At 42.5% G+C, this 22,072-nt stretch overlaps 1 protein-coding gene and 1 long non-coding RNA gene across 3 annotated transcripts in view; one reads left to right on the top strand and one right to left on the bottom strand.

Moving 5' to 3' along the window:
- The window catches only part of LOC108884341 (contactin-associated protein-like 4), a 79,926-nt gene extending 66,224 nt beyond the window's left edge, over positions 1–13,702 (bottom strand). For both annotated transcript variants that reach the window (XM_018678192.2, XM_051069807.1), the window contains exon 1: positions 13,518–13,702. In XM_018678192.2, coding sequence (XP_018533708.1) covers positions 13,518–13,602 — 85 coding nt within the window. In that variant the 5' untranslated portion in view covers positions 13,603–13,702. The remainder of the gene's footprint in view (positions 1–13,517) is intronic.
- Positions 13,703–14,582: 880 nt separating this feature from the next.
- On the top strand, positions 14,583–21,766 carry LOC108884353 (uncharacterized). The gene is made up of 3 exons (XR_001961037.2): positions 14,583–14,664; positions 20,624–20,696; positions 21,106–21,766. It is a non-coding gene; the product is annotated as an uncharacterized LOC108884353 (long non-coding RNA).
- The last annotated feature ends 306 nt before the right edge of the window (positions 21,767–22,072 follow it).

The raw sequence follows: 22,072 nt of genomic DNA, 5'->3' as shown, positions 1-22,072 counted from the left end.
CTTTAAACTGCCAGGTTTAACTCACATAAACACAAAGACAGACAGAAAGCTGCTGACAAAAAACAAGACGGGGCTCAGTTCAAACACCCAAAACATTCACTGTGAATTTAAATGCCAGAATTATGCAGATTTAGGGGGAATGCTGCAGGCTACATCACTCGTACTAATGGTTCCTGGGGGAGATACGTATCATAAAATATCTACTAATCCACCAGCTGCACTAATGATGTAAATGATTTGAATATATTACCCCTTAATTGAAAATATCAACACATCCCCACAGAAAAAAAGCTAATTTGTTTCTGTCATTCAGGCAAAAAGCACAAAGATATTCACATCATCCAGGCAGCTTAGCAAAATTAATTTATTTCAGAAGTGACACGATAAATTGAACGGGACACTGGGGACTCATAAAATGGAAATAAAACAGCACTGCTTCAGCTGAGGGAGTTATATTGCAAAAATATTACATAATTAATATCATATTGAAATATTACATAATTCAAGCACATGGCAGTCCATTAATCTAAGTGTATTCTTTTCTTTATTGTGACAGAGGAACAGTCAGACCTGTTGTGCTCACAGTGGAAGACAAGATGCAAACCCTGGTGCATCCATCCCTCCACCTCGACCTCCTACCCAGTGTTTGATGGTGGTATAATAACCTTGTCCCACTTCCTATTATCAGCACTGAAGTAGGTCATTTAAAGCTATTTAAAACCTGCAGTGACAGTGCAGTAGGAAAGTCTTAAGCTGGGATAATACAGCTGCACACACCACAGAGGATACATGTGCAGCTGGTGCGCAGACCCTGACACAACAAATTGGTTGGTACACGCACTCCACACAGTTTCACACACACTCTCCGATTACCAGATTTACATCACATGGACCCTCATGTACTCGCAGATGCAGAAACACATGACGTTACAGTTTGAACCAATCCACACAAGTACAGAGACACAGATTTCTGCCAACTGCACGGCTAATAGAGATAGAAATGCACCAGTACAAGAAAAAAAATAATGAAATACTCATTACATATTACTCACTGTAAATTGCTCAACTGCCAAAGTACTAGTCACATTACTTTTGTGACTCAGCCCAACTCCAACGCCTCCACACCCACGTGTCATAGTTATACTCTGTATTTAAACCTGCAGTAACTGTTTTCTTGGCCACTTGTGAGCATCAAAATTAAGACACAGAATCACCACTTTCAGTTGATATGGCTAACCCATTTACACATCAAGCAGTTACAGAGCACCGCTGGCATTCATTTTGAACCAAGTTTCTGGCCACCTGAATTTAAGTCCAATATTCACTCTGGTTTTGATGCCTACTGGCTCCTCTGGGAAATATCTGGCTCTTTAGCTGCTAAATGCTCCATATGTTCAGCTGTTAGTCTCTAACTGGGCCTGTCTGCCATTTGCTGCTGAAGAGGTAGTGTGCAGTGGAGTTTTAGAGCTTTTTAGTTGAAAGCAGCTGCCTGCTGTTGTGATGACAGTGAACCAAAACAGTAGAGTTGTAGCTGGGCATCTAAACAACAAGCTGAAACTCAGTATAAAGCTCTGTGAAGCCGAGGAGAGCTGTAGGTTCTTCACATTGCCTAAAACCTCCATCAAACTGTCAAAGTAACCAAGCATTACTGGAACTGTAATACCTTACACTACTTGTTACACAGAAAAAGTAATCACATTACTGTCCGACACTTCTAAAGAGACATCACAGCCTCTACATTTACTGCAGTAACATCTGTAGCACAAATCCTCAAGATGCAGTGAAGAGTGAAACTCTTACTTTCCCAGACTTTTCTGTGTGTGTGTGTGTGTGTGCGTGCAGCCTCTTCACACCTTCACTAAACCACAAACAGGAGCTGCAGTCACAGCATCTACTTAGTTTTACTTTACAGCCATCCTCCCTCAGGAGACATTAGAAGATAAGTGCTCTTTAAAAAACTTCTCTGCAGCTAATTTGATGTTCTCCATCGTCCCCTGCCTCTCACACACTCAGCCTTCCTGTGGCTGGAAACATAAAGGATACTTAGACTTCTTGAGCTAACCAAGAGGAGAGTTTCTGTCCTTTTCCAAAAGTTGTCAAGACGAGGGCTGAATCTACTAAACTACTGAACCTTCATAGGGCAGTGTAACTGGGGGAAGCTGGGGTGAAAATCTGAACAGGCCCCAATTAGTGGTCACTGGTCAGAAATGTGAATATCTCCTGTCACAGCTTCTTGGTCACGTCCTTCTCAGCACAGACAATTAGAAAATCCTGCTCTGACCTCACAAAATCACAACCTTTCCACCAGATAACACATAAAACTGATAACCTATCTTCTTCACACCAAAGAGACACTCCACTTCCTGGGAGCAGAGGATTGTGGGTAGCATTGTTCCAGACCAGTATTACGCACATTTGTTCTGTGCCTGGTTTAAATTTAATCTCCCACTTGAAGTATTTTATCTCTGAGTTGATAATGCACTTCGTGGAAATTCGATTTTTTTTTTGCTTCTTGGTACACTGGGATAAACTTTATCACAGTGTTGTGATATGACCGGTGAAGACCTGACTCCCTCCCTGAGGACTGCTCTGTGAGTGCAGTAACATCTGCTCACATATGAGATATAATTGTTTTCAGGATTATATTTCTGATGATACACGATACAGAGCAAATCCTCACAGGAACATTTATCTTTTTTTTCTTGCCGTTGCTGGAGGAGTGTTTAAGGCCGGGTACAAAATGTAGCTGGTGGGGATTTAGTAGATTATGGATGAACTGTCTTTAAGATGAGCTCTCTAATCACTGCAATCACATTATGTAACGTACTGGTATGGGACATGATGTTACAGCATCAACATCAGTCGATGTGATGATGTGATACAGATCGCTCTTGAACTACAGGCAGAATTTAAAGCAACATTATGCAGCTGTTTTACCTTTTAAAATAAAAGCCTGCTCCTGCTCTGTGTAACTTTGGTAAGCAGCTGTTACCTCTCTCTAACTGAGTGATACTCATCAGCTTAAACTGCCAGAATCAGGCCCAACAAGTTCAAGAGTAAAGCTGAACTGTAGGTGAGTTAAAAAGACTTAGAAGTCACTAAAAACCAGCGTTAATCTCTGATATCCAGCCAGGAAACTGACGGAAATATCAGGAATTAGAAACAGAGTTTGGTTTGTTTGTTACAGAGACAGCACTTCCTGCTCCAGAAGCCGGGGATCCTGGGTAATATACAGCTGGGAGAAGGATTCAAACAAATAGACGAAGGCAGAGTGAACGTAGAGACCTATTCTTGCATGAGAGGTTCACTTCAGCTCGTCACCTTCAACTCACTGAAAACAAATCTGGAGAGGACAAATATTTCATTAAACAGCTCTGTACTATATTTGACTGAGTTAGAGGCAGCACATTAACACAGAGGAACAGAGGAAATCCCACTTTGAAAGAGGCTGTTCCCTCAAATTTCAAATATCAGTACAATCTTTTTCTCAGACAGACATTAATATTAATACCAGTGCAGTCTTGCAAAAACCCACAACTTGCAGGGCTCTCTAAATCTGGGAGCGGAGCATGAAAACACACACAGAAATGCACACACACACACACACACACACTCACTGAAAAGCCAGCAGGGGGTGAAATTGTAGAAGCAGTTGAGAATGTCACTGCAGGACAGGCAGGAAGAAACCGCTGAATTCTCTGAGCACAACTATCTCTTCAACCCTCCAGTACCTTTTTATCATAGGCCTTGTTCCTCTTTTCATTGAGCCTTCCACTCTCCCTGCTGAGATCACATTTAATCTTTTCCAGCTTTCACCTGCTTGTTTCCATTTTTCTGTCCTCCCTGTCAATCTCCTCCTCCTGCTTCATCTCATGAAGTCAAATCATCTCAAAGATGTGAGGTGGTGCATCCAGAAAGTAGATGGTGGCCCGTACACACACGGCAAAAAGTTAGCGAGGGATAAAATGAAAAATGTCACTGCAGTCGTGAGAGAGAATACTAGTACCAGACAGCCTGACAGCAGACTCCTGACCCTTAAAGTTTATCCTCTCATACTTTATATTGCTCTTCCTCCCCTTCTGCTTCTCTCATCCACATTCAAACCTCCTCATCCTCATCTCTCTCACTCCTATCCTTCCTCCTCTTCCTCCTCTGTTTCACCTCAAAGTGCTCATCTCTGATTTAGCTCTGTCTTGTCGTCTCTTAATGGCCACTGACTCAGCTCCGTCCTCCTCTCTAACACGAGCTGACTGGCCCTGCTTCTTCTCATCAGCAGTTGCTGCAGAATATCAGAGCAGCAGGATGCGGAGTTGTGGTCATGCAGCACCGACTTCATAAAAAATACACAGCAGTGACAGCGTTAAGCAGTGATCAGCATCTATTTTGGTGTGTAACGAGGTCACATTAGAGCCTGGATGGTGTGGTATGAAGTGATGCAGATGCACTGATGCTGAGGACAGATATCAGCCTATTAGCTTTGCAGAAATTCATAATAATGCACAGCTCATAAGTGCAATATTAAGAGGCCGCTTTCCAGATTTTCAAGGTGAAACTTGTTATTCTAATGTGGGGAGGATGTATGAAAATGTGACATTAAAATTCCCTCAGCGGTCTGTGTCTCCAGAGCTCAGTGACACCACCTGTCTCTCTCTGGTTTGATGTCTGTGCTTCATCATTTTTAGTAAGTGAAGGCCAAAATGTCACAACTGTTCATGTGACTTGTAGCCCACTCAGTGTCTGGGTTTGCTGTTGTACCTGTTGACTCTGTTGTCAGGTGTATTTTGCATAAAGGTGTCTTTTCACTGGGCCCACAGGTGAGCAAGTTTAGGTGCAGCTGTAATGAGGTGTAACTGCTCTTGGTTGCATGGGATCATATTCTCATTGGCATGTAACCAGAAACTGCCCATTACACGCACAGGTGATTTAATTACCATCATCATTTACTGCTAATTATGCACATATTAAGCCCAGTTCAGACTGGATTTATTTCTCTGGTAGTTTAAGTTCTTCTTTGTATTTTAAAGTGGACCTCTATGTTTTTTTTTTTAGAGTCTTTGCCCTATTTTGGACGGTGTCTTGTAATTTCACAGTGGTTAAATGTTGTCTGGAAAGAGGGGGCGACCCGATGGTCGAATAGTTAGGGCGTATACCATATGGGCGCATGCTCTGAGCAGCTGGTCCCCCGGCTCGACTCCTGGCTGACCGGACCCCTTGCTGTTCGCTGTCGTTGTCAAATAAAGGCTGCAAACACCCAGAAAAATAATAATAATTCTTAAAAATGTTGTCCGGAAAGATGAGTAAATTACTGAAGAGCACAAACAAAAATATCTGTTGTGTCATTCAATTAATTCATGTCAATATATTAATGAATTACATGGTTTTAGATGGGTGAGCATGCAATAAACCTGCAGTCAAATGTGCAGAATTTGAAATATGTTTGCCATTGAACGTTAAAAGAAATGTCAACATCATCTGAGGTTTTGCAGAACCGTTAAATATCATTCTTGGCAACAGAGTTGAATAATATTACATATAGTGGTGAGCTATGAATCCACCCATGACTTCACCTTATTTATTTCCAGCAGCTGTATCTTTGCAGCAATGTGAGAATGGCTGTTCCTCACAATTACAAATAAGTCTCACCTCAGCTTTGTGCTAAACGTTCATTTAACAAACACTTTCTGAGCAGTTTTTAAAATTTCACACCTGAAACTGTGGAAAACAACCACAGAGAAAAATGTCGGACCCTTCAACACCATCTGTCAACATGAGAGTGACTGAGTATCGTGACCTCCGCAGATGGAAACAGATCCAGAATTCAAAGCGACAACAAGTCATCTGTGATGACGACAACCACACATGATGAATGGCTTCATTTTTTGGGAGCCAGACTTCTTCCAGGGGACGGCCTTGAACAAATACAGCAGTCCAGCAGGTCCTGATATCAAATGGATGGACTGCAGTCCTCTGTGAGCCCCTCACTTAACTACCTGTTCCTGGGTTAATAAATCCAGATTCACGACTCGTGGCTCCACATTGGTTCTGTAACCTTGACTTCATCAGATCCCATTCATGGCTCCACTTTGCCTGCACACATTTCCATAAATGACACTAAAGAAGAAATATGAAGGGGATTTATCCTCGGATACTTTCCTTTTTCCTCATCCCGGCTCACGCTGATGCCGCCCCCTCATGAATCATAAAGGACCAGGAGGGTTTGCAGGGAGTTCCTCACCACATTCGCACCCAATAGTTTATATTCACAGGTTTATGTTCTCCTCAGTGCAAACAACCAGCTCAATGAAAAGCAATAAATTCCCATGAGACAGGCCTTTGCCACACTCGAAATAGGCTGCTGAATTTGCACCATCCTCAGCATTTTCTTCACCAGATTGATCCTGGAAGAGATGGGGGATACTTCACAAGCTCTGAGATTTAATCAAGGACCCCTAATATTCCCCCTCAGAGCTCAGCTTAAATAACAAGCTCCTTTAGAAGAACCCAAACAGCCTTATTTGGGTCTGTAATAACAACCCTCCCGCTTCTCAGTAACTCCCTTCAACATCAGCTTTGTGAATACAAAACCATGCTGTCTTTAATGTAATGGAATTAGCAGAGACACTGGTGCCAAAGGTGAGATAAAGAAATCACAATCACTTGCCTCTTTGTGGTGCAATCACAGGACGACTGGAGGGCAGGTGGCAGGAGTCTGAATATAAATAAATTTCTCCTCGACTTTTGCAGCCGTCTGTTTCACCTGACAAAACACCTGAAGCAGCTTTTCAAACTCGGCAACTGACTTTGAGGCAGGACGAGATGCCTTTGTTTCTCTCCGCAGGCAGAAAACAAACTGACTGCTGACTTCTCCCCTTGAAGGGCAGACTGGGATTCTGGTGACTCAGAGGAACCCCCGTTGTTTAAACACCCAGGGACAAGGGCGAAAATGCAAATCAGCATGCACACACACACACACAGTAGGAGTGCAGTGGTATTATCTGTCATTAGGCTAGGATTAAAGTCATTTAGTGTTCTTGAGATTATCTGTCATTAGGATATGATTATAGCACACACTCCAGTGGCTCTAAATCAGCTCGGGGGGAAGATAAAACCCTCAAGGAAAACTGATGAGACCGAGAGAGAGAAGAAAAGAGCGAGACAGAGAGCGTACCGGAAGATGACGGTTGCTAAAGTGAAAGCAACCATCTACCCTCCGTCTGTGGATGATCAGTAATATGATTAATGACTTACTAGATGAAAACCCTTTCATTCCTGCAGCAGCAGAGGCTGCTAGAGAGGACAGGACAATCAAATGAATAAATGATAAACTGCGCGTCGTCGCAGCTAGTCCGTGTATTGATCGTAACTTGACCCCGTTTTGCCCACAACCAGTGACCAACATTATCTGGGAAGGCATGTCTGTCTGTGACTGCAAGCCCCATTTGAGTTCAAGAGCAACCACATCACCAAGTTGGCTCTGAAAGTTATCAGTTACTGTTGAGCCTCACAGGAGCTAAAGCTAATGTGGTAGACAACACACATGACAACAAATAATGACAGATTTCACAGCCACACCACACACTAACAGATTCACCACCAACAACCAGAGTCTGGACTCTCAGAACTCCAAATCTCACACGATCAAACTTGACTTTAGAGTAAAGAAAAATGGCGGACGATCATCTCTCCTGTTTGTTGTGCTTCCGTCTTCAGTCAGCTCACTTCCTTTCATCTTTAGAGCAGATCAGGGAGGGTAAAATCACTCTAAACACACCTCACACCACAGGAAAATCTGACAAGATAATCTTTAGAACCATCACGTAATCGTCCCTTTGCTGACTTTGGTCAGGAGGGGGGATCTTGTAGTGTGTACCCCGCTTAAAACAGGCCAAGCTTCCAGGAGCAGAGCTGGGCGATTTTAGTGTAGTGGCTACATGTTGTATTGCAACTTCCCCATTCATCACTGGCCCACAAAACATTTTTCCCCTTCACAATCATTGGAAAAGGAGTGACTCTAAGCATTACAAACTCCAAAATCACTCTTTTTACTATCAGAATTTGGCCCAAGAACATTTGGAAAGTCTAGAGGCTCTGCACCATTCATGTGTATTCGCCTTTCAGTAATAACTCGATAAATCACCTTGCTTGTTGTGCTTGTCATTAAGCGCCGAAACAAGTGGAGCAAGCTGCACAGATGCTGAGTTATTGCGAGCGAGGAAACACAAATATCAAACCTCTCAGGACGTATTTTTAGCTCCTTCAATTCACTCTGATAAACAGCTTCAGCCAGGCCTTACCCCTGGCACCGGCAGAGCACTGAAACAAATGTCATGTGGAGAGAAGTCATAGACGATTATTACATGAATGATGAGCAATAGGTGTGCTCTCTGAGGATTAAATGCTTTTAGGAGAACTTATTGGTGTGATTGAGCTGTAGATTCTTTTTTTCCCTCATGGCTCATGTCCATTATCTGAAACTCTTTCCTCTGAGGCAGTAAATTCTTTGGACTTTGTTTTAATTTGGCTTCCTGCAGTCTATAACGTCAGTACTTCTATTTCCAGCTGCTGTCTGTCAATACTAATGTAACACGATGGTCTGTATCATATTTTCTATCCATCACTCTTTTTCGTCGTCTTTTCATCCTGACACTTTGTGTATGATCCCTCAACAGTAATTTGCTTTCTGAAATCCTATAACATGCCTGGCTTGTTGCATCTGTCATGACGTCTGCTTATCACCAGTCCCTCAGCTCCTCGTATTGATCCTGAGTTCCAGGTTTGAGTCGCATTTCTGCCTCATTCCTGAGCAAGAAATGGGACATTTGGAGCGGAAGATGTTTTGCTTGAACATAAATCATATTTTCTAGAGGAATTATTATCAGGAAATGTAAAGCTAAGGTGAATTTGTGCTCAAAATGTCCTTATGCATGTTCAGAAATAACTGATACAAACTGTATTTGATGGTTCCAATCCAGCCAGACCAGTATTCTCTGTTTTAATCTGCCTCCAATCTTGGTGTGTAAATACTGAGGAGCTTTAATGTGCATTGCATCCTCTGCTTTGTGACCACTCCTGCACTTAAATAACCATGAACACTGGGAATACGTTCAAATTTACAGCCTCAGCCTGAGGAACAACTCTAGAGAGAACAAGTCGTCTTCCCCTCCACAGAGAAAATGTACTGTGTTAAGCAGGAGGTCAAATGAGTCTCTTTTCTCTCCAGGCAGCTACATCTTTATATTAATGTACCTACATTAACTTTAACCTTGTGTTTGCTTAGAATACCCAGGGCCAATCCAGGTCATTTAATAGATGCGTGTATGCCACTCTGCTCAGCAGCTCTGTGAGGCTGAGCTAAATGCTAACACCAGCATGCTAACATGCTGATGATTAGCAGGTATAATGTTAATGATATTCATCATCTTAGCGTAGCACTAACGATAAAGCAAAGCTGCGACTTGGACCTGATGGTGATGCCAGAGGAAAATTCAAGGTGAAATGTGAAAATAAGTCGCATAAAACTATTCAAAACATCTTTGTTTTTATTATTTAGGCTTGATATAGGAGCATGACATGTAAGTATGATATGGCCATTTGAGTATTATGTAAAGAATGTCTGTAAAGATTTTTAATTTATTTATTTCATAGAATATGGAGGAATGTGATTTTTCTCTTATGAGCGCAGAACTTCTGTAATGTTTCTTGCATTGGTTTCATATTATATTATTCATGTTCAAGTGTTTTAATATTCCATAGGGCTGATACAGCTTGAAGCAGTCTGCTTCCTCCTTCAGCTTCTTTCTTTATGCTGTCTCACAGACTTTATCATCAAACTTTCTCTTTTTTCCTGCTCAGTTGCTGGGAAACAAACAGTATCTCTCAGCAGAGTCACAGAGGTTAAATCCACAAATTACAGGAACAAAACTGGAAGGGAGCAACCCATCATGAGATTCTCTGCAACTATTACATTTCACCAGTCTGTGATGTTCAAAAAAAAACTGCAGCATTTTACTTTTTAGATCCACTCTCTTTCCATTTTTCATTTCTGCTACATTTAGCGCTATAGTTTACCAAATTCCTTTTCACAGCAGCCAGACATCGAGTGATAATTTGTTGTTTTCAATCAAAGCTGAGTGTATGGGAATACAAACAAGTTAAGGCTGGCTGACATGTTTGTGCACTGTATCTACGATGACAGCCACATGCTTTATTCAGAGCACAGCTTGCCTTGAGGCAACATTGAATTCTGTTTTTTTTCCTGCCGCTCTGACAGGAAAAATTGGTCTCTCTTGCTCTTTATGATAGATTTCTCACTGCATGATTTTTGAGCCTAAGTGCAAAATTGTTACTATTGAGTCCTTGCTCTTTTCTACGACGATACACAAACCTGATGTTAGTGCTGAAATTTTAAACTGCCAGGGAGTTTCCTGCTCTCGTTGATGTTTCTGGACGTGCTTTCTGCTTTGGTCACATATCTTTGAAAATACAACAACAACAAACAACAAGGTCAAACTAAAAATGCAAGATACATGGCCAAGTTATCGGTGTGTAATGTGAAAGCTGACTTTTACTGTTCACTCTCACTGCTTTCTTCTGCGTTGTTTTTAACGGCTGTTTGTTGACAACCACAGCAAAAACGAGTGAACCTCAGCGTCTCTCATGGGCATCACACCTTTCTGTTACATTATGGTCTCTACAAACACTGGGCCGACCTCCCTTCATTAATCTACCGCCATGTAGGAAGCTGTTTCAAAGCTCACAGTGACCCTATCATGCTGTTAATATCAAAAAGCGATTAAACTCACACTGGTTTTACAGCCCTGCAGGTAGCTGCTTCACATGCTGACTTCCTTGAATCTCATCACATAAACTCCGATGCTTCACTACGCTGGCTAACAAGTCATCAGAGCGCCATCTGTGGCTGTTATAGTACATATCTCTACCTTCTTGTCATTTTGAACCACCTCCATAATGAACAGTGAACTGTCTCCGGGGGGGGGAATGGAGATATGAGGCTCAGTCTGAAACCTGCAGCTGGGATCCCTCCACCTCTGCAGTCTGAACTTATTGCTGCTGCTGTGGTTTATGGTCTGTGCATGATGAGTGTGCTGCTGGGACAGGCTGGGCGAGATAAACAGAGACACAGTGTGAGACCTGGAGAGACAGAGCGGCCGAGTCAGACAAAAAAAAAAAAACAGAACTCAAGAGGAAATATAGAGTCACCAATAGAAACCTGATACACTGGGCCAATACTGGCCTTTAATTACATATTCAGTATTGATCAGTCATCACTTCTGATATGATGGAAATTCCTGCCTATTTCAGTCCATGACTTCACGAGAACATACAATAAAACACGCAGAGAAGTTCCTGTTAAAACTAGAATTTTGTGTGTTTGTGGAATAAAAATGTTTTTGTTTGATACTAACCCCGAAACTATTTCAGAATTTCATCAGTCTGGGTTTCAGTGGAGCCCATAATGATTTAAAGTCTGTTTCAGAGGTTTTTACAACTTGACAGTATCAGCATTGGTTTGAGATTTAAAAAAAAAACCACCTTATTAGCTGAGCGTGAGTCTGGAACAGCAGCAGAGAAGAGGCAACGAGAGGATGTGAAAATAACCTGAAGGAGCAGAGAGAAAGAAAAGAGCAGCAGGAGAGAGAACAGCTACAGAGAGAGAAATGAGGCGATGTGGTCATGAAAGGGAGAGAACGTGCAGGAGGGAGGGAGGGGGGGCGTAAAGAGGAAGAATCTGGGGAAGAAAGAGCGAGCGACACAGCAGCAGCCCTCTGATTCAGATACAGCAGGAGGGCAGAGATCCAGGTTGAAGACAGGAGGAGGACAGAAGCTAAAAGGAAACGGTGGGAAGGGAAGACAGAGGGAAAAACAAGCAGAAACACTAAACAGAGGGAAAGAGGGAGAGGATGGAGAGTTAGCAGCAGATCTGAGTTAGAAACAGCAGGAAAGAGGAGAGCAGCTGAAGGAGGGACACAGCAGGAGGAAAAGGAGACTGCGAGGAGAAGCTTTCGATGGAGAAACAAACTGGGAGATTTTGGGGAAGATGTAGTTGTTTCCTTTTTCTTTCAAGAAAGAAGAACAGAGGAAGAGAGGCTTCTAACTGCATCCCCCTCGTTTCTCCCTTCATCTCTCCATCTGTAGAAGAAGCCATCCGTCTCTCCCGCTCCTCCACTGTCTTACAGCTGACTGCTTTTCCATTAAACAGCAGCAGAACCATCAGACCTCAGTGATCGCTGAGCATGTTGCTTATCTGACACGTTTACGATGATGTGTGAGCGACAGCCTGTCAGAGAGAGAGGAGTGGAAGGATGGGTACGAGGCAGATTAAAACTCAGAGGACACCAGAGAGGGGGAGGACAGGGATGATGATGATGATGGTCACATAGCAGAGGATTTCTGGCTATTAGACAAAGCAAGGAAGCAAATAAAAACACAAAAATCCAGGATCAGGTGGAAATATCTCAGAGCTGTGGAGGAGGAGAGTAAAGCTGTGGATGGATGGAGATCTTTTACAGCCATCTGCTTCAATTACATACAGGCATGTCTCATTACACACTGAGATTCATCTCCATTTCTCTCCTCTCTTCATCTGGATTCTCTCCATTTATCCTCTTGGATTTCTCCTCCTCATGCAAGAGACCAGACATGCCTGCACATTCCCAGCTAAACTGCCTGCTACGGCCAAATAACTCAACAGCTAACACAATCTCTCCTTAATCACAGAAGTCAAATAATCAAACCAGCAACCTCTCAACCCTACATACAGCCTACACCTTCACACTCTGGCTGCTCTCTTCAGTGTGAGAACCCAAACGTGGCTCACTCCCAGGATGCGCACCATGCTGCTCTGCGCACCAAATTAACCAGAAAACAAAGCCATAATGTTTGTTTTACACACGCAGTGGATGAACTGGCTTCCAACGCGTTTTTAGTCACAGTCAAATTTTGATTTGTTGTTTTGTGCACAGAGCAACAGCAGCCACGGTTGTGCAAATATGCCCGTGAGGGGGAATGGTCGTTTTAACCCTGGGAGTCAATAAGCAGCTAATTAAATGCTGCAAAACGGAGCGGATAAAACGGGAGGTTTGGTCACTGAAGTCATTTGAATGTGCGCCCTCGGAGCTGTAACTGTTATCGTCTGTTAAAGGTGATCCACATTTCGTAAATAAATCAGACTTAAATCATCAGCATTCATATTAAACCACTTAAAATCCCTTTATTTCTGCTTTACAGCCGAGCGCCAGAGCGCAACCGAGACGCACCACATCCCACAGCCTTTACAAGAAAATAAACACCTCTACTTTACCCAACTTAACACCAAAACTAAATGTGAGAAACAACTCAATATCGCTGCATCCAGGATATAAAAACTGTATTTTCCAGGCAGGGTTAACAAGAAAATAAAGCCCCGTTTAAAGCCTCCTCTCCGGGTCTGCGCAGCCCGGACTCGCTCCATCTCCTCCGGGAGGGAAAAGTAAAAAAAGAGCGCACAGGCTGCTCACCTTCTCCGGTTGTCCCGTACGAGCAGGAGAGAAGCAGCGCGACCCGAGCGATAATCCCAGCGACTCTTTTAGTCCCCAGATCCATGATGAAGCGGCGGGAGGCTGCAGAGAGAAGCCCGGCGGCTGCTGGAGGAGAGAGACGGCCGACCTCTCCTCTCCAGCTCCAAGAGAGATCTCCTCGAACCTCGACTGGAGGAGGGAGGGAGGGAGGGAGAGGAGAGAGAGGGAGAGAGAGGAGAGAGAGGGGGAGGTTAATAAAGCCTGCTGTGCACAGACTTTCATTCACATGTGCAGGAGCTGTTGGGAGTTATAATAGAGTTATAATCTGGATGGAAACTTTAGGCTTTTTGCAACAATGAGTGAAAACAACACAAGACCCGAGGTTGATCAGACATGAATTATTGGGCTGTTCTATCTCTGATTGAGCAACTTATTGTCAGTCCAGTCTGGCACTGCTGGGGGCATTGGTAATGTCTTGACAGCTGTGCTCGCTCATAATAAAATAAGCAAATAAATAAATACTGAATTGACATGATTGAATATGAAATATTTATACTTCTGACAACAAACAAGGAGGTGCAGATGACTAAAATGGCAAAAACATTTGGAAAATAAAGCATTGTTCTGGATATTGGTCAAGAGCTGCACAAATATTTTGACAGAGTGAAGTAACATTAATCATATCCAGCACAGACTCTAAATAACAAGATGGACTTACTGCAGAGCAGACATGAGTGACAGTTAACAACATTATGAAGTAGAGGACCTCATTGTTTCAGAGCAGACAGCAGAGTTAGGACATGACTATATTGCCCCCGGGTGTTTCAAAATTCATGTGCAGTGAACAGAAATAAATGAGTGAGACAGTCAGACTGACAAAACCATGTTACAGTAAGACAAGAAATAACAATATGAGAGGATCTATATGATTATATTAAGGTCATGAGGGAGTTTGGTTGATTTCTTACACAGAGTCCATCCCAATCCACAAGTCTGAGCTAACTGCCTGTGAGCCCTACGATCGTGTCGATCCGCCAAGTATGCCTTCGGCTATTTCCGCCAATAACAACTTATCTCTCAGGGATAAACAGCAGTGTTTCTGTCACATCTGATAGTCAGAGGGACAAGAACAAGAGTCCTACCAACAGTGAGTAACATTTCAGTGTCTAATAACAAGTGTCCTTTTTAAAAAAAAAAACCAAAATATGACATTTTTACCATGTTCACACACCTGTTCAACCGGTCCGTTCATAACCTGCGGCACAACAGCGCCTCCGAATGTCAACGTTATCAAGCTAGCTAGCTAGCTAGCTTTAGCTAATGCGATCGAACGTTAGCTAGCTAGGTAGCTCGGTTTGCTAGCAGCGCTTAATCTTTAAATGAGAAGGTGCTGTTCCGGTGGGTCAGGGATAGCTAGTAGCTAGCTAACAGTAAGTTGTTACAACGGGTTGCTTACAGTGCCTGTGGTAAAATTCAGAAGAGACGTGATGAGGCTGTATCAGTTTGATAGCTAACTAGCTAGGCTATTGGCAGTATCACAGTTGAGCAAAGTGCACGACTGCCAAATTTTAGCTTTACAAAATTGTTTAAATAAACTTTTTATCCAGAATATTTTCAACTCTTTGTACTTAAAAGTTGATTTCCTGATTCCAGGTTACACTATATTGTATTGTATTCACCAGATGCAGGAAATTGCATGTCTGAAACTTAAGATAACCTGGGAAAAGTACAAACATACAGCAATTAAATAAACCCTTATGCTTCTGGACCTGGCTGGTGCCCTGACCAAACACATTTATTTTTAATGGAAACTGCTCAAGGCTCAGAGTCCTCTGTCCATATTCTGCGTTTATGTTTTCATAAACACATACTGAGAGTATGTGGATAAATTGGAGCAGCACCTGTGGAGACACCTTTCCTTAGCATTTCACTTACATAACTTCAGTACTCACACATTATAATTCTCTGTATATGAGCAGCCACCACACAGAGCTGTACATTTTTTCTGGACTACATTAGAGTTACATTTACAAGCATTAGGAGAAATGCAAGTGGCGATTCAGTGCAAAAATAATGGAGCAGCAAGAAAAAAATGGCATGCAAAATTCACCCCATTTTTCATGCAGCTCACGCAGCTGGCCATGACCACACTGAATAAAATGGCTCAGTGTTTGCTCAGATGCACACCCCTTTCAGGGGACAAGAGGGGTAACTGTGAAAACAGAGAGGAGAGGGGAAGGTGTGTAGAGGGAGTCAGCGGGGGAACCTGATAATGAAAACCTACTGAGAGTATAGACAGCAGGGGAATCAGAGGATAAACCCGTTGAGAGCAAAACACAGCAGGGGAATCAGATAACTCTGAAGCCAGAGTCTGCGAGAAACAAGGGATCACGCCGTGCACTAACACACATGGTCGACATGAGCGTCACATACTTAGTTGGCCTGTGGACACAGCGCATGCAGAGAAACCCTCTGCCTGTTTAATGTTTAAATCAGACGAGAGAGAAATTTTAAAACGATCTGGACCTGAGACATGAAACACGTTATTTAATGGTCGCATGGAATTTTTTTTCTGTGTTTTCTCAAGCTTCCTTTAATAAAATCCTCCAGATGAATAAATTGCTTCATAGTGCATCCTCGTCGTTGGAAAAGTCGTTTGACCATCTCTGGTTTTTCCTGCTGTGAAAAAGTAAAATGATGCTATTTCTGTTTTGTTAAGGAAAGATTAGTTGCTCCTATCTCTGAAAGGTTTGATAAAAACTATTTTGTGGTTGTGATCGACCAGAATGGGAACATGGGGGAAAACTGTTCTGTTTTCATTCTAAAAGATATTTCCTTTGCCTCTTAGTGGTCTGATTTTGTGCTTTCACAGAAATGTGTGTACAATGGCATCGTGACCAGAAGACTTTAGAGTTTTTGTCACCATTAGACCTTGGAGTAGAAACTTTATAAATGAATTCTCAGGAATTTGTCATTGAGATTTTATCTCAGGAGGACAGTTTTGTTCCTGTAAAGACCAAGGCTATGATTCTCAGCAGGAAAAAAGGTGCATCAGTGAGTTGTTTCCCCAGTAAAGGAGTTTAATTTTCTTGCAGTCCTATTCACAAGGCATGAGCTTGACAGGTAGATCAACAACCACAGTCTTGAGGCAGCAGAGCCTGAGGGGGAAACTCTGATTTACAAAGTGTCAGTTAAGGTCACAGGCTTTGAGTGGTGACTAAAAAGATGAGATCACAGATACAAGCAACTGAAATAAATTTCCCTCACAGTGCGTCTGGGCTCATCCATAGGGATGGGGTGAAGAGCTTGGCAATTCAGAAGGAGTAGTTGAAGTGGTTTAAGCATCTGATCAGGATGTCTCCTGGTAAATTTGTATCAGCTGGGACATGTCGATGTCAACCAGATGATGTTTATTGGTACTAGGGATGGGTTATCGATTATTGATCGCTAAGAATATTGTCAGTAATATGGAATTTAATTGATGCCAACGAGGTTGTGTAGTGTGTCTTGTAGCAATATAATGATTTTCAGTAGGAGGCAGCAACCAGCAGGAACCGTTTGTTAATGTTATGAGTAAAACCTTTGCTGTTCCTGTGCTTGGCAGAGTTGGACTGAAGTCCACCAGGTAAAATTTGCTCACCTGGTGTGGCCAGAAGCAGCAGGGGACAGGAAGTAGCAAGCATGGCTAGGAGGCTAACCTCAACATTTTACTCTCACGAATCTCTGTCATAACCTTTGCACTCACTTGTTGCATTCCTACTGGTCTGCTGCTTGTATTACTGCACCCATGCAGATGTGGTATACTGACAAACACTGTTTCCTGAATGAGCGGTCAGTCAGTCTGGACATTATAAAGCCTCGGAGGCAGGTCAGTTGGCAACCAGATGTTTCACCCCCATTCCAAATTGATATGAATAGACACAAATTTTAGTTAGTTAGACTGTCTGTTCTGCACAAATTTACTTACAGCTGAAATGGCCACAGCAGGGAGGCAGCATGGAGATACGGGAAAGTTTATATGTGAATAAAACTTTGACTAAGTGAGTGATATAATGAGAGTGTGATCCGGGTGATTTGGGAACATTTTTCAGTCATAATGAGGCAGAGCTGAATATAAGCAGTGTTAATATTTGGGAAAACGCTCGCCAAGGATTTGTAAGTAATTCAGTTTGATTCTGTGGATAAACATTTGCCCTCTCTGATCCTACTGATGTCTGCAGTCGTATCAGTCTGTGATGCTTGTGTCTAATGAGGAAAATTGCAGCTTTCTTTAATGTAAATATAGAATTGATGATGCAGTATGTTTACAGTGTATATTTTCCCATTTAGCTTGTTCATTTCGCAAATATATATTTAAATTCTGACTGAAAACAGTACTGTCATTGGGTATTGCTGGAGGTCACAGCCACGGTGATCTCTCAGTAGAAATGTTATTAGTAGATAATGGAGTAAACTGAAGCATTAAAGGCTTTGACCGTCTCTGACATGATGGGTCAGTTTGCCGCTGAATGATGTGAGCCGTTGCCAAGCCGCGGCCTCATCTTTTTGTCCACACTCGTATTTATGTTGAATACCAGATGGAGCGAGCTGGTGATCGATGCACTCTGACTCTGCTTTATATTCACGGCGGCAGCTGCAGGCTGTTGGAGGCCTGCTGCCCGACCGGCCGGCCAGTTGGCTGAGACAGAAAAGACACTCAGAGTTTCTTTGAGAGCTGAGCAGAGATCAAGCTGCTGGAAGCCAGAAAAGTGGGAGAGAAATCAACAAGTTTCAGACAGGAGTCAGCTCTTCTGTGTACTGTACACTGATGCAACGAGGATTGCCCTCATCTCTATTGTAAATTAACTGTAATAGGACTGTTATATCGGGGGGAAATAGAGGTGTTGTTGTTGAGCAGTTTGCCCCAGTGCACTGTAGGTGGTGAGGTTGGAAGAAAGATTGCTTTTTACTCTGAGGGTGTTTTGTTCCCTCAGTGCAGCCTGGCAGGCATTGACTTTGTGCTGGACTGCCAGAACAGAAAACTAACATCCTGAACTGCTTTTTAAGTTACTCACTGTTCCACTGCCCTCGTCAACTCTTTCTGCCCTCGCTATGCGTGAAGGTGCAGAGGTATGAAGCGAGTCAAACACGCTTTCAGTAAAGGATGAAGGCAGGAGCTGGATTACTAACCGGCCTCAGAAGCCGCAAGTTTATCCAAATCCACTGATTAATTGCAAATGTGTCAAGTGATAAACAGCAGAATGCAACAATGCAATATTTGTCTTTCCATGGTTGCTCAGCTGGAAGTGGGGCAAAGTCCTGAGTGTTTGTTAGCAAGCTAAGCTTGTAACTGCTGCTTTGGACAAGATTACTTCACATGTTTTTGTCAGTGGTGATGAAAACACACCAACACCCTCAAGGCTTTTCTGCTCCTGCTAAAATATTAACAGCCAGAGGAGACCTTTAAACATACATTGGCCTGCCACGGTGCATTTCACGAGTGATTTCTTATGGGCTGCCAAACATACAGTGCCACAGACAGCTGAGTGACACACTAAACCTCCCAGGAAGACAACAAACAGTAGGTGGCTGGCAGGCAGCCCAAAGACACATGTCTAACTGTATTTAAGGCAATGACAGTGGAGTCTGTCAGGCACTTAAATGTGATTTTAGCCATGACAGTGAAGTGATACAGATGGTCCAAAACACTTGTTATCTGTATTATTTAATATTCAATAATTCCTCTTTGGCTGAACAGCTCGTAAAGTAGCCTGTGATGAGAGGCCACTGCTTTTTCATTGTGTCTAATTGCAGGATAAACATGATAAAAATGAACAATGATCTGTTTTTTGTGGAGCTGTATACAAGCTTGTATTTACTCCTGTTTTCATCCAAGAAACATTTTTTAGCCTCACTCTTTAAGTGCAGTTCTGAATCTTCAGTCTCTCTTGTTCCAGTTTTACTTAGAGTTGATTAATTTATTAATGTAACAGATTTTATTTTGGCAGAACAGCAGAGACCGTTCCCCGCTGGGCTTCACTGTCCCAGAGTCATGTTATTGGCTGCCAGCGTACTTTGATAAAATCATATTTTCTCATGAATTATGAAAACATTGCTGATTTCTTTTTTTGCCAGAAATATGTTGTTGTTTTTTTCTGTTTGAGTTTATTTAGTCTGGCTAAACTCAGCCGTCTTCCTCAGAGAACAAACCTACAGTGCCGAAATTCTCCCTTAGCCCTCACACCCCCTATTGGTTTCAGGTGGGTGGTTCAGGTTAAGGTGGGACTCCTGGTGAGCACCGAGGTCGGAGCCACACTCCAAACCTGATCAAATCAAGCATATTCTCAGTTTAAAGCCTTAAACGTCCAATCTTATTATTATTTGTGGTCTCACAGATGGTGTAAATGCCACCATGATTTAATGAAGTAGGTTTCGAGGGCAATTGGAATAAATTTGTTGAGGGTCATATATTTTCGAAAAGAACCACCCCCCAGTCTGAGAGACAACATATGCCAGGCCTGATTAACGCTCAAAACTCTGCTAGCTGCTTGAGGACAATCTGTGATTTGCATCTTTTCATAGCCTTACATATGATTAGCCTCAGTGTCCTAATATAATTGAAGAAACACTCTTGTGCTTTTTAGGTGCCCGCAGAGGTTATACATGACTGGAGTGAGAAATCAAATAATGTTGACTTTAAAGGAGCCTATTTGTAAGTTCCTCTATCGTGGCTAACGTTAGCATTAACAGCTGTTTATTCGCCAGTCTTGAAGAAACGTTGACAGTTTAGCATCGAACTTCATTCCTTTACTCGACAAGAGCTGCCTCCGGGAAACGAAAGCAAAGGTAGTGTTTTCTACTGAGGTTAGCATACTAACCAGCCCAGCCATCCTGTCTCATCACTTTCCGATAGCGACTCACTGTAGCATCCAGACTGGCCTGAATATGTAGTCTTTTGACACAATGAAAAGCTGTTGGTGAAGACATTTTTTATTATTTTAGTCCTGTCTTTTCTCTGGTGGTTATGCATGAGGAAGCAGATAGTTAGGGAGAGTTAGGGAGCCTCAGGAATTGATAGTTCTGAGTTGTTTAATCCTTACCTGACAGTTGGTGTGAAATGCCTGCAGGCTGCCAGTCAGATGATGAGGACAGCAGCAGGTGTCCACAGAGAGGCATGCCTCGTCTCAGCTCAGACTACAGGTGAGCTGCTCTTCATTTGAACTTAGCGTGGAGGGAGATGAGGTGTTGTTGAGCTTAAAGTTTACTTTCTCTGTCATCTACATGTCCTCACAAATGCTGGATCATTAGAAGACTCTGTAACATGCAGGTTAGGTTAGACCAGATATCTGGGTGATCTTATCTGACCTTCTCTCACCTTGAAACGACTCCTCCTGTCTGATGCTAAAAATATGAATGTTGTTTTTATGCTTCAGTAACAGTTAGAAACAGCCTCAAGGTGTTTTATAATCCTGGATTTATGAAACCAGGTCAGAAAAGAAAGACTTTAAAAGTGAGCTTGGTGTAACTTTTCCTCCGTTTTATCCTTGAAACAGTGATGTTAGACAACAACAGACAGCAGCCTCCCTAATCCCATTGGTTTTTCTTTCAGGGCACCTCAGGTTTTTTGTTGCTGATCAGACTGGCAGCAGCCTCCTGAAGCTTCAGACAGTCGAGTCATTTGGTTGGTTCACCGCGGCGGCTCGTCTCTTCCAGGAATTAACACGCTTACAGCTGGATTACACAGCACCAGACAGCAGCTCTTACACCCATATCACAGAGGTAAAACTTTTCACCAACTACTCACAAAACAAAGATCCTCGCTTTCAATCCAAAAACAACTAAACATCAAAATAACAAAACAGAAAGAACAAGCAGGACAGAAATACTTCTCTTTGATCGTGGTATTTAACATTAAAATTTGAATGTTTTCATCTACATAACAAAGAAGATAATGTAAATCCATCGGAGTGCAATAATTAGCAGAAGGAAGTGTTTTTTTTATTCCAAATATTGCAAATACATCAATGTTTAATGTTGTCTTAGCACTGAAATTAACAACAATGTGAAGTTTGTCTAAACTGGAAAGTAAGCTGCAGCCATGTCTTTTCAAAGGTTAAATAAAAACTAAACACAGTATGTGACATTTACACAAAGCGTTGGTTTTTGAGAAAGCATACAGGAGGTTTATAGCCATTCTACCGCTATCGTGACAGTACTAATCCACAAAACTATGATTTAATACACTATAAATGTCAGCTTCAGCGCTCTCTACAGACTGTGAATATAACACAGCTTTGATGCAGTTTATGTCCAGTCACTGACATCTGCATTTACTCATCTGCCCTCACTGGATTAGATGGGCCCCAACATTAACACAAAGATTGTTGGGTTTATTTATAAACCTTTCTATGAAGCACACTCTATCTCTGTCATGCCCCCCGTGTCTCAATGTCTCCCTTCTCCTAAGGTATTCTGTCACTGTTGTTCCCCTGTGACAAGCACACCAGCCATTATTTCTGGTGTTAAGTCTCTCTAGTTTGTCTGAAGGTGCCCTGTGGTATGTGGCACCAAGACGT

Source organism: Lates calcarifer, linkage group LG4 (assembly GCF_001640805.2).
Source record: "Lates calcarifer isolate ASB-BC8 linkage group LG4, TLL_Latcal_v3, whole genome shotgun sequence".
NCBI lineage: Eukaryota > Metazoa > Chordata > Actinopteri > Centropomidae > Lates > Lates calcarifer.
The sequence above is the reverse complement of the archived record's forward strand: the minus strand, read 5'-3'. Positions and strand labels throughout refer to the sequence as shown.